Source organism: Oncorhynchus keta, unplaced genomic scaffold (genome assembly GCF_023373465.1).
Source record: "Oncorhynchus keta strain PuntledgeMale-10-30-2019 unplaced genomic scaffold, Oket_V2 Un_contig_3330_pilon_pilon, whole genome shotgun sequence".
Classification (NCBI taxonomy): Eukaryota; Metazoa; Chordata; class Actinopteri; order Salmoniformes; family Salmonidae; genus Oncorhynchus; species Oncorhynchus keta.
In genome coordinates this window covers 361187-377495 of record NW_026287199.1, presented here as the reverse complement: position 1 = coordinate 377495, position 16309 = coordinate 361187, and the positions used below count along the sequence as shown (strand labels likewise).

General features: G+C 42.2%; 1 protein-coding gene and 1 long non-coding RNA gene across 8 annotated transcripts in view; one reads left to right on the top strand and one right to left on the bottom strand.

Annotated features, from left to right (window-relative positions):
- LOC118379649 (collagen alpha-2(VI) chain-like) overlaps positions 1-14597 on the top strand; it is a 62610-nt gene extending 48013 nt beyond the window's left edge. For 6 of the 7 annotated variants that reach the window (XM_052508054.1, XM_052508053.1, XM_052508056.1 and 3 more), the window contains 5 exons: positions 3167-3348; positions 3699-3877; positions 6044-6082; positions 12468-12802; positions 13374-14597. In XM_052508054.1, the coding sequence (XP_052364014.1) occupies positions 3167-3348; positions 3699-3877; positions 6044-6082; positions 12468-12802; positions 13374-13640 (1002 nt within the window). In that variant the 3' untranslated portion in view covers positions 13641-14597. Of the gene's footprint in view, positions 1-3166; positions 3349-3698; positions 3878-6043; positions 6083-7022; positions 8385-12467; positions 12803-13373 lie in introns of those variants that run through there. The other variant, XM_052508059.1, reaches the window with a different exon arrangement.
- LOC127923891 (uncharacterized) lies at positions 1139-3014 on the bottom strand. Its single transcript, XR_008116049.1, has 3 exons — positions 2618-3014; positions 2186-2559; positions 1139-1404 (listed from the first exon to the last, which is right to left on the bottom strand). It is a non-coding gene; the product is annotated as an uncharacterized LOC127923891 (long non-coding RNA).
- Positions 14598-16309: the final 1712 nt, after the last annotated feature.

The following is a 16309-nucleotide window of genomic DNA, read 5'->3' as shown; positions in this document are numbered from 1 at the left end:
AATATTAATAACAATAATAATAAAACTATAATAATACTAATAACCATAATAATAAAACTATAAATATAATAATAAAACTATAATGATACTAATAACCATAATAATAAAACTATAATAATATTAATAACAATAAAACTATAATGATATTAATAGCAATAATAATAAAACTATAATAATAAAACTATAATAATAAAACTATAATAATATAATATATAATAACCATAATAATAAAACTATAATAATATTAATAACAATAATAATACAACTATAATAATAAAACTATAATAATATTAATAACAATAATAATAAAACTATAATAATATTAATAACAATAATAATAAAACTATAATGATATTAATAACAATAATAATACAACTATAATAATATTAATAACAATAATAATAAAACTATAATGATATTAATAACAATAATAATAAAACTATAATGATATTAATAACAATAATAATAAAACTATAATAATACTAATAACAATAATAATACAACTATAATAATATTAATAACAATAATAATAAAACTATAATAATACTAATAACAATAATATTAAAACTATAATAATACTAATAACAATAATAATAAAACTATAATAATACTAATAACAATAATAATAAAACTATAATAATACTAATAACAATAATAATAAAACTATAATGATATTAATAACAATAATAATAAAACTATAATAATAAAACTATAATAATACTAATAACGATAATAATAAAACTATAATGATATTAATAACAATAATAATAAAACTATAATAAAACTATAATAATATTAATAACAATAATAATAAAACTATAATAATAAAACTATAATAATATTAATAACAATAATAATACTAATAACTAATAGTAAATATACTAATAATAATAACAATAATAATAAAACTATACTAATAATAATAACAATAATAATAAAACTCTAATAATAATAATAACAATAATAATACAACTTTGATAATAATTATACTACCAATAATAATAACAATAATAATAAAACTATAATAATAATACTAATAACTAATAATTATACTACCAATAATAATAACAATAATAATACAACTATAATAATAATTATACTACCAATAATAATAACAATAATAATACAACTATAATAATAATTATACTACCAATAATAATAACAATAATAATACAACTATAATAATAATTATACTACCAATAATAATAACAATAATAATACAACTATAATAATAATACAAACTACAATAATAACCATAACAAGAATAATAAATAATAGTAATAATAATAATAACAACAATAACATGAATAATATGTGTTTAACATTACCTGTCTGTGACATAAACACACACACCCTCTGTCTGACTGTTTAACATTACCTGTCTGTGACATAAACACACACACCCTCCCACCCTCTGTCTGACTGTTTAACATTACCTGTCTGTGACATAAACACACACACCCTCTGTCTGACTGTTTAACATTACCTGTCTGTGACATAAACACACACACCCTCTGTCTGACTGTTTAACATTACCTGTCTGTGACATAAACACACACACCCTCTGTCTGACTGTTTAACATTACCTGTCTGTGACATAAACACACACACCCTCTGTCTGACTGTTTAACATTACCTGTCTGTGACATAAACACACACACCCTCTGTCTGACTGTTTAACATTACCTGTCTGTGACATAAACACACACACCCTCTGTCTGACTGTTTAACATTACCTGTCTGTGACATAAACACACACACCCTCTGTCTGACTGTTTAACATTACCTGTCTGTGACATAAACACACACACCCTCTGTCTGACTGTTTAACATTACCTGTCTGTGACATAAACACACACACCCTCTGTCTGACTGTTTAACATTACCTGTCTGTGACATAAACACACACACCCTCTGTCTGACTGTTTAACATTACCTGTCTGTGACATAAACACACACACCCTCTGTCTGACTGTTTAACATTACCTGTCTGTGACATAAACACACACACCCTCTGTCTGACTGTTTAACATTACCTGTCTGTGACATAAACACACACACCCTCTGTCTGACTGTTTAACATTACCTGTCTGTGACATAAACACACACACCCTCTGTCTGACTGTTTAACATTACCTGTCTGTGACATAAACACACACACCCTCTGTCTGACTGTTTACATTACCTCTGTCTGACTGTTTAACATTACCTGTCTGTGACATAAACACACACACCCTCTGTCTGACTGTTTAACATTACCTGTCTGTGACATAAACACACACACCCTCTGTCTGACTGTTTAACATTACCTGTCTGTGACATAAACACACACACCCTCTGTCTGACTGTTTAACATTACCTGTCTGTGACATAAACACACACACCCTCTGTCTGACTGTTTAACATTACCTGTCTGTGACATAAACACACACACCCTCTGTCTGACTGTTTAACATTACCTGTCTGTGACATAAACACACACACCCTCTGTCTGACTGTTTAACATTACCTGTCTGTGACATAAACACACACACCCTCTGTCTGACTGTTTAACATTACCTGTCTGTGACATAAACACACACACCCTCCCACCCTCTGTCTGACTGTTTAACATTACCTGTCTGTGACATAAACACACACACCCTCTGTCTGACTGTTTAACATTACCTGTCTGTGACATAAACACACACACCCTCTGTCTGACTGTTTAACATTACCTGTCTGTGACATAAACACACACACCCTCCCACCCTCTGTCTGACTGTTTAACATTACCTGTCTGTGACATAAACACACACACCCTCCCACCCTCTGTCTGACTGTTTAACATTACCTGTCTGTGACATAAACACACACACCCTCCCACCCTCTGTCTGACTGTTTAACATTACCTGTCTGTGACATAAACACACACACCCTCCCACCCTCTGTCTGACTGTTTAACATTACCTGACACCTGAAGACTTGCATTAGCTCAGCGGGCTAACAGTCTTCTGTTGTGCAGATCACCAGAGTTTGACCTTGGAACCCAGTCTGTGACATAAAAACACACACCCTCCCACCCTCTGCCTGACTGTAGACTTGAATTAGCTGCCCAAACTAATTACTAGGCTGTAGCTCAGTGGGCTAACACCCTCCCACCCTCTGTCTGACTGTCTGTCTGTAGGATGCGGTAAAGCGTCTGGAATGGATAGCCGGGGGGACGTGGACCCCATCAGCGCTGAAATACGCCTACGACCACCTGATCAAAGACAGTCGCAGAGCTAAAGCCAACGTCACCGTGGTAGTCATCACAGACGGACGGTTTGACCCCAGGGACGATGACTCACTGCTCACATACCTCTGCAGGTAGCTGACCGGGAGAGGGGTTGTCTGGGATATGTTTTATCAACTGTTCTTACTAACGATTTGTGTGTGTGTGTGTGTGTGTGTGTGTGTGTGTGTGTGTGTGTGTGTGTGTGTGTGTGTGTGTGTGTGTGTGTGTGTGTGTGTGTGTGTGTGTGTGTGTGTGTGTGTGTGTGTGTGTGTGTGTGTGTGTGTGTGTGTGTGTGTGTGTGTGTGTGTGTGTGTGTGTGTGTGTGTGTGTGTGTGTGTGTGTGTGTGTGTGTGTGTGTGTGTGTGTGTGTGTGTGTGTGTGTGTGTGTGTGTGTGTGTGTGTGTGTGTGTGTGTGTGTGTGTGTGTGTGTGTGTGTGTGTAGCGACCCCAGTGTGGATGTGAGCGCTATAGGTATAGGGGACATGTTTGACCAGATAGAGGAGAATGAGAGCCTGAAGAGTATAGCCTGTCAGAGAGACGGTAGGGTGCTGGGGATGAGGCGCTTCGCTGATCTGGTGGCAGAGGAGTTCATCGACAAGATAGAGACCGTGCTCTGCCCAGGTACACACACACACCTACAGTATGTACACACACACACACACACCTACAGTATGTACACACACACCTACAGTATGTACACACACACACACACACACACACACACACACACACACACACACACACACACACACACCCTACAGTATGTACACACACACACACACACACACACACAGTATGTACACACACACACACACACACACACACACACACACACACACACACACCTACAGTATGTACACACACACCTACAGTATGTACACACACACACACCTACAGTATGTACACACACACACCTACAGTATGTCCACACACAGTCTTTTATAACTAACCTTGTCCGATTCAACATGATATTTTCCCTAACCCTTAACCCGAACTAACCCCAAAACCTGAGCCTGACCCTAACCATAGCTCCTAACCCTAACTCTTAACCCAAAACCTAACCCTGACCCTAACCATAGTGCCTAACCCTAACTCTTAACCCAAAACCTAACCCTGACCCTAACCATAGTGCCTAACCCTAACTCTTAACCCAAAACCTAACCCTGACCCTAACCATAGCTCCTCACCCTAAAACTAACCCCTAAGCCTAATTCTAACCTTAACCCCCTAGAAATTACATTTAACCTTGTGGGGACCAACAACATGTCCCCAGTTGGTCAAAATATCTGTTAGTTTACTATTCTAGTGGGGACATCTTTAGTTTAGTTAAACATGACATGTACAGCACCAGTCAAAAGTTTGGACACACCTACTCATTCCAGGGTTTTTCTTTATTTTTACTATTTTCTACATTGTAGAATAATAGTGAAGACTTCAAAACTATGAAATAACACATATGGAATCATGTAGTAACTAAAAGTGTTTAAAAATCTAAATATATTTTATATTTGAGATTCTTCAAAGTAGTCATCCTTCAAATGCAGATGCAAAAACCACCAAGCGCTATAATGAAACTGACTCTCAGAAGGACCTTGATGACAGCTTTGCACACTCTTGGCATTCTCTCAACCAGCTTCACGCGGAATGCTTTTTCAACAGTCTTGAAGGCGTTCCCACATATGCTGAGCACTTGTTGGCTGCTTTTCCTTCATTCTGCAGTCCAACTCATCCCAAACCATCTCAATTGGGTTGAGGTCAGGTGATTGTGGAGGCCAGGTCATCTGATGCTGCACTCCATCACTGTCCTTGTTCAAATAGCCCTTGCACAGCCTGGAGATGTGTTAGGTCATTGTCCTGTTGAAAATACAAATGATAGTCCCACTAAGCGCAAACCAGATGGGATGGCGTATTGCTGCAGAATGCTGTGGTAGCCATGCTGGTTAAGTGTGCCTTGAATTCTAAATTAATCACAGACAGTGTTACCAGAAAAGCACCATCATACCTCCTCCTCCATGCTTCACGGTGGGAACCACACATGCGGAGATAATCCGTTCACCTACTCTGTGTCTCACAAAGACACGGCGGTTGGAACCAAAAATCAGACCAAAGGACAGAATTCCACCGGTCTAACGTCTATTGCTTGTATTTCTTGACCCAAGCAAGTCTCTTCTTCTTTTTGGTGTCCTTTAGTAGTGGTTTCTTTGCAGCAATTTGACCATGAAGGCCTGATTCACAGTCTCCTCTGAACAGTTGATGTTGAGATGTGTCTGTTACTTGAACTCTGTGAAGCATTTATTTGGGCTGCAGTTTCTGAGGCAGGTAACTCTAATGAACTTATCCTCTGTAGCAGAGGTAATTATTGGTCTTCCTTTCCTGTGGCGGTCCTCATGAGAGCCAGTTAACTCTAATGAACTTATCCTCTGCAGCAGAGGTCTTCCTGTCCTGTGGCGGTCCTCATGAGAGCCAGTTAACTCTAATGAACTTATCCTCTGCAGCAGAGGTAACTCATCTTCCTGTCCTGTGGCGGTCCTCATGAGAGCCAGTTTCATCATAGCGCTTGGTGGTTTTTGCAACTGCACTCGAAGGGTGGCTACTTTGAAGAACCTCAAATATAAAATATATTTTGATTTGTTTAACACTGTTTTTGGTTACTACATGAATACATATGTGTTATTTCATAGTTTTGATGTCTTCACTATTATTCTACAATGTAGAACTTTTTTTTTAAAGTGTAAAAAAAAAACTCTCAATAACCTCTCTCTCTTTGTCTCTTTATCATTCTGTCAGATCCTGTCATCGTGTGTCCTGACCTCCCCTGTAAAACCGGTAAGATTATTCTGAGGATTTTCACTCTGATTTTGAATTGTCACATGCCCTAAGGGCTGTGATTAAAGTTGGTTTTGAACCCTGAACCTGCTGGTTGAGTGCAGTCCAGTCCAGTACTTAACTCGTTCTCCACACTGTCTCGCTTGGTTTGACATCAGAAAACGTTTAAAGGTTTACATGAGCATGGCAGTCCATCACCTTGAGGCTCTACAATGTCCACATAGTAAGGAAGATAGTTCTTCGAATCTCTGGTTGAACTAACGAGTTAGAGAGAGTAGAACTGAGAAGCTACATGCTTGGTGGGTGTACCGGAGGCCATATTGGGTGTACCGGAGGCCATATTAAGTGTACCGGAGGCCATATTGGGTGTACCGGAGGCCATATTGGGTGTACCGGAGGCCATATTAGGTGTACCGGAGGCCATATTAGGTGTACCGGTGGCCATATTAGGTGTACCGGAGGCCATATTAGGTGTACCGGAGGCCATATTAAGTGTACCGGAGGCCATATTAGGTGTACCGGAGGCCATATTAAGTGTACCGGAGGCCATATTAGGTGTACCGGAGGCCATATTAAGTGTACCGGAGGCCATATTAGGTGTACCGGAGGCCATATTAGGTGTACCGGAGGCCATATTAGGTGTACCGGAGGCCATATTAGGTGTACCGGAGGCCATATTAGGTGTACCGGAGGTCATATTAGGTGTACCGGAGGCCATATTAGGTGTACCGGAGGCCATATTGGGTGTACCGGAGGTCATATTAGGTGTACCGGAGGCCATATTAGGTGTACCGGAGGCCATATTGGGTGTACCGGAGGTCATATTAGGTGTACCGGAGGCCATATAGTGTGTACCGGAGGCCATATTGGGAAGTGACCATTTGGGATGTTGATGCGTCGTGTCGCGTTCTTCCGCCCACCATTCTCCCGCTCGTTGCAGGAGGGGGCGTGCCCGTGCCCGACAGCGTGGCCCCTCCCCCCTGGGAGGAGCTTGCGGAGCAAGGCAGCCCCTCAATGGTCCCTTCCTCAGTCGGGGGCGTAGCCAGCCTGCTGGGCAGCCTACGGGAGCAGCAGTATGGGGTTGGCGTGGCGACCATGGCCTACACGGCTCAGCGGGCTAAGCTAGCTCAGCCAGGCGCTGACAGGCAGCAGTGGACACAGCTGTTCATCGACTCCTTCAGGCTGGTCTACGGAGACATCATGGGAGACCCAGCCAAAGCACTGGGGCTGTGTTAATGGGCTAAAAGTGCTAGCTAGCAATCTAACAAAACTAGCTGATGAGCTAATGTTACTGACTAATGCACTAACGATGCTAGCTAATGAGTTGACAGTGCTAATTAATGGATTAAGGGTGCTAGCGCTGCTTATATTGTCAGCTTAATGCTAATATTGTTAGCTATATGCTAAGTGTAAGCTCTGTGTTAATGTTTAATGCTAATATTGTTAACTCGATGCAATCACTTAGTCAGTTTAGTCTAATTTCGCTTGGAATATTTTAAACTTATCTAAGCACTTTTTGTTAGTATGCATAGCTCTGGGAGGATGCTAACAGAGTAGACAAGCTTCAGGCAGGTGGTAAGTTTTGCTGCTAACATATCTCTAAGCTTGTTGTTAAGGTGAGTGATTAGCTATTATAGCTCTGGATCTGGGGGTTTTAAAGCCTGGTTAGTTGGACATTTAAGACAGTTCAATATTATGTATACGGCTGTGATGTTGAACCCATTTACCACTGTGAACCACTCAAATCCCTCGAACCACTTGCTGAATCGCTGTATGATTCCTCAAAGACACCGTTTTGCAGTTTTGCACATCGCCATAGTTACAGCAGCCATTTTATTTTTCTGTGAATGTTAGTGTTTGGGTTGGTTATGGGCATTACACGTTAGGCCTGTAGGTTTATTGGGTAGAGAATATATTGAATGGACATGATCTGTTGGATAAACCTTCATTTAAGTGAATTAAATACATTTCATAAAACAAACAAACTAATAAATAATTGCTTTTTAAAAATAACAATTACTTTATCCATCTGGTATTGTTTGGTGTGCATGCGAAGGGGGGGTAGTGGTAGACTGGGAAAACAGAGAACGTTTAAAAAAAAAGAGAAGTTTACTGTATTATTTTAGCTCTGAGACTGCAACATGCTTAGCGTCAGCTAAATATAGGTATTATTGGATTAACAATATCCTACAGAGAGAATATCTTAAACATGTGATCATGTATTTTTGGTAGAGTATGTTTTCCTTGCCATTGTCATGTTTGCCTATGTGAAATAAATCATTAGTGTGAAGGGAAACAATGAGTCATGTTGTTGTTGTTGTATCTCTGAGTCCAACCGTCCTTCAGGTCAGACATGTTACAGGTCCCTAAAACAGTCAGTAAAATAGCCTTTTGAGTGACTGAAACATCACACACAATATTTTTTCCTGATCAAGATGGTAAATATTTGAGATGTTTTCTTCTTCCTTCGTGTCGAACTACCAGGTAGTCTGACAAGACAGACTGAGTTGGTGGGGAGCTAGTAGACTGTGTGGACAGGGAGCTAGTAGACTGAGTGGACGGGGAGCTAGTAGACTGAGTGGACAGGGAGCTAGTAGACTGAGTGGACAGGGAGCTAGTAGACTGAGTGGACAGGGAGCTAGTAGACTGAGTGGGCAGGGAGCTAGTAGACTGAGTGGGCAGGGAGCTAGTAGACTGAGTGGACAGGGAGCTAGTAGACTGAATGGACAGGGAGCTAGTAGACTGAATGGACAGGGAGCTAGTAGACTGAGTAGACAGGGAGCTAGTAGACTGAGTAGACGGGGAGCTAGTAGAATGAGTGGGCGGGGAGCTGGTAGACTGAGTGGACAGGGAGCTAGTAGACTGAGTGGACAGGGAGCTAGTAGAATGAGTGGGCGGGGAGCTAGTAGAATGAGTGGGCGGGGAGCTAGTGGGCTGAGTGGGTGGGGAGCTAGTGGGCTGAGTGGACAGGGAGCTAGTAGAATGAGTGGGTGGGGAGCTAGTAGAATGAGTGGGCGGGAAGCTAGTGGGCTGAGTGGGTGGGGAGCTAGTGGGCTGAGTGGGTGGGGAGCTAGTGGGCTGAGTGGGCAGGGAGCTAGTAGACTGAGTGGGTGGGGAGCTAGTAGACTGAGTGGGTGGGGAGCTAGTGGGCTGAGTGGACAGGGAGCTAGTAGAATGAGTGGGTGGGGAGCTAGTAGAATGAGTGGGCGGGGAGCTAGTAGAATGAGTGGACAGGGAGCTAGTAGAATGAGTGGGTGGGGAGCTAGTAGAATGAGTGGGTGGGGAGCTAGTAGAATGAGTGGGTGGGGAGCTAGTGGGCTGAGTGGGTGGGGAGCTAGTGGGCTGAGTGGGCGGGGAGCTAGTAGAATGAGTAGACAGGGAGCTAGTAGAATGAGTGGGCGGGGAGCTAGTAGAATGAGTGGGCGGGGAGCTAGTAGAATGAGTGGGTGGGGAGCTAGTGGGCTGAGTGGGCGGGGAGCTAGTGGGCTGAGTGGGCAGGGATCTAGTAGGAGTGGGTGGGGAGCTAGTAGAATGAGTGGGGGAGCTAGTAGGAGTGGGCGGTTAGTAGAATGAGTGGGTGGGGAGCTAGTAGAATGAGTGGGTGGGGAGCTAGTGGGCTGAGTGGGTGGGGAGCTAGTGGGCTGAGTGGGTGGGGAGCTAGTGGGCTGAGTGGGCGGGGAGCTAGTGGAATGAGTGGGCGGGGAGCTAGTGGGCTGAGTGGGCGGGGAGCTAGTGGGCTGAGTGGGTGGGGAGCTAGTAGAATGAGTGGGCGGGGAGCTAGTAGAATGAGTGGGTGGGGAGCTAGTGGGCTGAGTGGACAGGGAGCTAGTAGAATGAGTGGGCAGGGAGCTGGGGCTGAGTGGGCTAGTAGAATGAGTGGGCAGGGGAGCTGAGTGGGCTGTAGACTGGGGACAGGGAGCTAGTGGGCTGAGTGGACAGGAGCGGGGAGGGAGCTAGTGGGCTGAGTGGGTGGGGAGCTAGTAGACTGAGTGGGTGGGGCTGAGCTAGTGGGCTGAGTGGGCTAGTAGGAGAGCTAGTAGAATGAGTGGGTGGGGAGCTAGTGGGCTGAGTGGGTGGGGAGCTAGTGGGCTGAGTGGGCAGGGAGCTAGTAGACTGAGTAGCTAAGAATGAGTGGGTGGGGAGCTAGTGGGCTGAGTGGACAGGGAGCAGGGGCTGAGCTAGTAGACTGAGTGGGCACAGACGGAGCTAAAACGTGGGCTGAACATTGTGGTCAGATTATCTCAATGGAGCAACTCAAACAACATTGACATTGCATGCGACATCCAAACCTGTCACACATCATCACATCATGGTTTCACAAATCATTTGTTTATCCAACTATTTGGTTACTGTAACAGCATCCATATAGACAACATGTTGGCTATATAATTTAGCGAGCTAGCCCAAATGGAATTGTCAGCACTGTTTATCAAGCTACCTATATAGTTCATCTGGGGAAAAAATGTGTTGTAAAGTTACAAGTTGAGGTCATATAGGCATTTATACTGTATGTCAGACAATGTTCATACGATAAATCATGACAATCAATGATGTCAAGAAGTTTTTATGAATCTCCCTTTTGATGTAATGACAATGTGTCTGAGTTTTGGGCCCCTCCCCTGCTTTGCTTTCCTGCTGGCTGAAGACCGAGCTAACTAGTAACCTAACTAGTAATTAGCTAACACCAGATACAAGTGGAAACCTAGAAGTATATTTGCCTAAGATGAATAGGGAAAACGTCTTATTATATTTGCTGACACGCTGCAGTCAAATTTTGGCACTTACTACCTAGTTGTGTGTGCAAACCATGCCCTCTATTTAAATTAGGTAAGAGTTTAAGACATTACTATTGGTGTATTTAAATGTGCCTTTTTGTGATGTCACAAAAGGCCCTTAATAATCCCGACTCCTGAATCCAAGTGTTTGACATGAGGGAGAAGACCAGTCATTTTATGATTCAACTTTATCAACAGTCATTTTTCATACTTTGATTTGGTTTCATCCAAATATAGTTTTGACTGTTCGGGGCCTTTAAGTTTTAGTAAAGTGATTTTAATAACCTGCTTTTAATATCCTGCAGAGAGCATGCATATAATGGATGGGTAGATCTTTGTTCAGTTATATGCAGTTATTAATGGATGGGTAGATCTTTGTTCAGTTATATGCAGATAATGGATGGGTAGATCTTTGTTCAGTTATATGCAGATAGGGGATGGGTAGATCTTTGTTCAGTTATATGCAGATAATGGATGGGTAGATCTTTGTTCAGTTATATGCAGATAAAGGATGGGTAGATCTTTGTTCAGTTATATGCAGATAATGGATGGGTAGATCTTTGTTCAGTTATATGCAGATAGGGGATGGGTAGATCTTTGTTCAGTTATATGCAGATAATGGATGGGTAGATCTTTGTTCAGTTATATGCAGATAAAGGATGGGTAGATCTTTGCTTTGTTCAGTTATATGCAGATAAAGGATGGGTAGATCTTTGTTCAGTTATATGCAGATAATGGATGGGTAGATCTTTGTTCAGTTATATGCAATTAAAGGATGGGTAGATCTTTGTTCAGTTATATGCAGTTAAAGGATGGGTAGATCTTTGTTCAGTTATATGACAAATTATCTGAGAACCCAAAAACAAATTATAAGGTGTTCCTCAGGGTTCGGTACTTGGACCCCTGCAGTTCTTGTTATACATGTTGGCACTTTGATTCCTATACATGGTAGGGATGTCATGGCCATAATAATGACATATATCTATGGTTATCAATGAACCAAGAGGAGGCTGCTGTAAAACATTTCACTGTACCTATCTGTTGTATGTGACAATACATGATTGTTATTTATTTTTGGCATTTTTTGGCATATAAATATTGGATGACAGCCTGTCAACTTCCTCTTCCCCTCTTCACTCAGACTAGACAGCCTGTCAACTTCCTCTTCCCCTCTTCACACAGACTAGACAGCCAGTCAACTTCCTCTTCCCCTCTTCACTCAGGCTAGACAGCCAGTCAACTTCCTCTTCCCCTCTTCACTCAGGCTAGACAGCCAGTCAACTTCCTCTTCCCCTCTTCACTCAGACTAGACAGTCTGTCAACTTCCTCTTCCCCTCTTCACTCAGACTAGACAGCCAGTCAACTTCCTCTTCCCCTCTTCACTCAGACTAGACAGATGATGTTATCTAGCTGTGTGTGTGTGCGCGCGAGTTAACGTGTGTTGGTGTGTGTCTTATGTATGTTCATAATTCCAGTAGATGCGTGTGTGTCAATGCGTGTGTGTCTTCAACGTGCGTGTGTGTGTGTGTGTGTGTGTGTGTGTGTGTGTGTGTGTGTGTGTGTGTGTGTGTGTGTGTGTGTGTGTGTGTGTGTGTGTGTGTGTGTTTCAGAGCCAGCGGTGGCCAGCTGTGTCCAGCGCCCTGTGGACCTTGTGTTCATGCTGGACGGGTCAGAGAGGATGGGAGTGGAGAACCACCGCCGAGCCAAGGAGTTCATCGAGAACGTGGCACGCCGCCTCACGCTGGCCAACAGCCAATCAGACGACAGGAACGCCCGCATCGCCCTGCTGCAGTACGGCAGCAAATCAGAACAGAAGGTTGAGTTTTCGCTCACGCACAATCTGACGGTGATCGCTGATTCGCTGGCTGGGATGAGCTACATGGACTCCGCCTCCTCTCTGGGCAGCGCCATCATACACGCTGTCAACAACCTGGTGATGTCACAGGTACACGTTACGCACACACGCTGTCAACAACCTGGTGATGTCACAGGTACACGTTACGCACACACGCTGTCAACAACCTGGACAGTTCTACCTACAGTGTACACTCTATAACTATACTGTCTCAGTTCTACAGTCGTAATACTGTAATACTGTGTAACTATACTGTCTCTGTTCTACAGTCGTAATACTGTATAACTATACTGTCTCTGTTCTACAGTCGTAATACTCTATAACTATACTGTCTCTGTTCTACAGTCGTAATACTGTGTAACTATACTGTCTCTGTTCTACAGTCTTAATACTGTGTAACTATACTGTCTCTGTTCTACAGTCGTAATACTGTAATACTGTGTAACTATACTGTCTCTGTTCTACAGTCGTAATACTGTATAACTATACTGTCTCTGTTCTACAGTCGTAATACTCTATAACTATACTGTCTCTGTTCTACAGTCGTAATACTGTGTAACTATACTGTCTCTGTTCTACAGTCTTAATACTGTGTAACTATACTGTCTCTGTTCTACAGTCGTAATACTGTGTAACTATACTGTCTCTTTGTGCCCTACAGGGCAGCCGTCTGGCGCGTCGTAACGCAGAACTGTCTTTTGTCTTCATTACCGACGGAATCACTGCCAGCGAAAGCCTGGAGGAGGGCGTGTCGGCCATGCGGCGGGCTGAGGGTGTTCCCACGGTGATCGCCATGGGGACCGACACGGACCAGGACGTGTTGAGGAAGGTTGCCCTGGGAGACACGTCAGCCATCTTTAGAGGAGAGGACTACGCCACGCTGGGGAAACCCACATTCCTCGAACGCTTCATCCGCTGGGTCTGCTAACCAGCTCGTCAGAGCTAACCAGCTGTGTTTTAACTAACAGTTAAAGGTGCAATCCGTAAGAATCTTTTTAGTAACGAAATAAACAAACAAATCAACGTGTTCTCAGATGTGAAGGTTCTCTGTGCTTTGCAAAGTTTAAGCAAAAAGTGGCAGAACTTGGAAGCTCAACTTCTAGCTCGTCCAAGAGACACAAGGCACTCCAGATTTGCGTATTTTTTAAATGAATTAAATGACAGATTTCACCTTTAACTAGCTACGCCCAAACAACCACAGCCTTTCTCATCAGAGAGTTACTGAAGTGTGAAAGAGGTTGCAATTGTAAGTCTTGTCTCTGTTTTTTTTTTTTTTTGTGTTTCTAGAAGAGATCCCTCACTGTGAGGTCTGTATCAGTACGTTTGTATTTTACACTAAAGGTGCTATTCTAGTGGAAGGAGTTACACACAGTCTCGTGTTGCACAAACAGTCAACTCTGTTTATCAAACAGTCTTAATTTTTAAACAGTTCAGTTTTTCAAACTTTGTAATTTCGATAGAAGTGCCGCTTTATACTTTATTATTCTAGTTCAGGGGACCATCCACTCATTTACACACATCTCTCACTGCTCTCACCCTCTCCTCTCCCCAAACACACCAATTAGTTCAGGGTTTCAAACTCGGTCCTGTCCTCCTGCTGAGCTAGCTACTCTGAGCTAGCTATTAAACCCAACACACCTACATCTATACCCAACACACCTTTATCCAACACACCCATACTTTTACCCAACACCCCCACACTTTTACCCAACACACACACACACACACACACACACACACACACACACACACACACACACACACACACACACACACACACACACACACACACACACACACACACACACACACACACACACACACTGAAAATGCATTTGTTGTAAACTGAGCAGTATGTAATAAAGCTAGCTGTGGTGAAACCAGACCTGTGTGTGTTTGTACACATCTGTATTGCACCTGTATTGCACCTGTATTTAATATCTTCTAGATGTGAACCATAGGTGTCCTGTCTGTCCTCTGGAGTGTCTGGAAGTTAGCCACAACCTGCTGTTTGAAGGGGAATGGAAGCACTTTGCCTTGACACATGGAATTATAGATATACCTCTCCTTAATGCAACCACTGGGTCAGATTTCAAATAACCTTTACGGAAAAAGCAAACCATGCAATAATCTGAGATGGCGCTCAGAACAATAGTCAAATTAGCTGCCATGTTGGAGTCAACATAAACCATAAATTACATGCTAAATATTCCCTTACCTTTGATGATCTTCATCAGAATGCACTCCCAGGAATCCCATCCCGATAATGTCCGTTATTTATGTCCAATTAGCTCCTTTTGTTAGCGCGTTTGGTACACCTATCCAAACGCTGGTGCTGGTTCGACCATTTTTTCAGACAAAAACTTCAAAAAGTTATATTACAGGTCGAAGAAACATTTCAAACTAAGTACAGAATCAATCATTAGGGTGTTTGTATCATAAATCTTCAAGAAAGTTCCCAACCTGAGAATACCTTTGAGGAGGAACAGAACGCAGGAAGATATCATGCGGTATGCGTGTGACCTGGAACTGGCTCTCTGCCAGTAGTCTGATTCATTCCCCTCTCATTCAGTCCCACAACACAGTAGAAGCCTCATTCAAATTTCTATAGATGGTTGACATCTAGTGGAAGCGCTAGGAAGTGAATCTTCATTCATATCGCAATGGGATTTCAATAGGGAATGGTTTGAAAATATACCAACCTCAGATTTCTCACTTCCTGTTTGGATTTCTTCTCAGGTTCTTGCCTGCCATATGAGTTATGTTATACTCACAGACATCATTCAAACAGTTTCAGAAACATCAGTGTTTTCTATCCAATACTAATAATAATATGCATATATTAGCAACTGAAACTGAGGAGCAGGCCGTTTATTCTGGGCACCTTTCATCCAAGCTACTCAATAGTGCCCCTGCAGCCTTAAGACAGCATCTTTAAGACAGCATCTTTAAGACAGTATTTTTAAGACTATTCCCAATCTGGCCCTCAAACCATCACGGTCACCTAATAATCCCCAGTTTATAATTGGCTCTTTCATCCCCCTCCTCTCCCCTGTAACTATTCCCCAGGTTGTTGCTGTACATGAGAACGTGTTCTCACTCAATTTACCTGGTAAAATAACAGAAAAATAAAGTCTTGAGATGTTGCTTGAATACATCCACATAATTTTCCTTCCTCATGACGCCATCTATTTTGTGAAGTGTTACTGTCTGCAGAACTTTGGATAAGGGATATAAAACCTTCAGTCATCTTCGTGGGTCTGAAACATAATAGGCCTTGATCTTCTTTTGGTCTGGTCATACAAGCACCAAAACACACCATTTACTCAATGGAACATTGGCGTCAATCAAGCCTGCCAATGGAACAATCTTTACTCTGGCAATTCAAGACGGCGCTACCCGTAGAGCTAATAAACTTGATTCAATATCAAAATCCTAAAAATAGAGATGTTTCTATGTTAAATGCACATGTTTATTAGTAGTGGATTGAATACATCTATTCGCTTAACTTTAGTGTTTCCATTCCCCTTTAAAACACCTCTGACACGATAAATACGGTAATGACCTGACTAGATCATACAGGAACAATTGACCAGA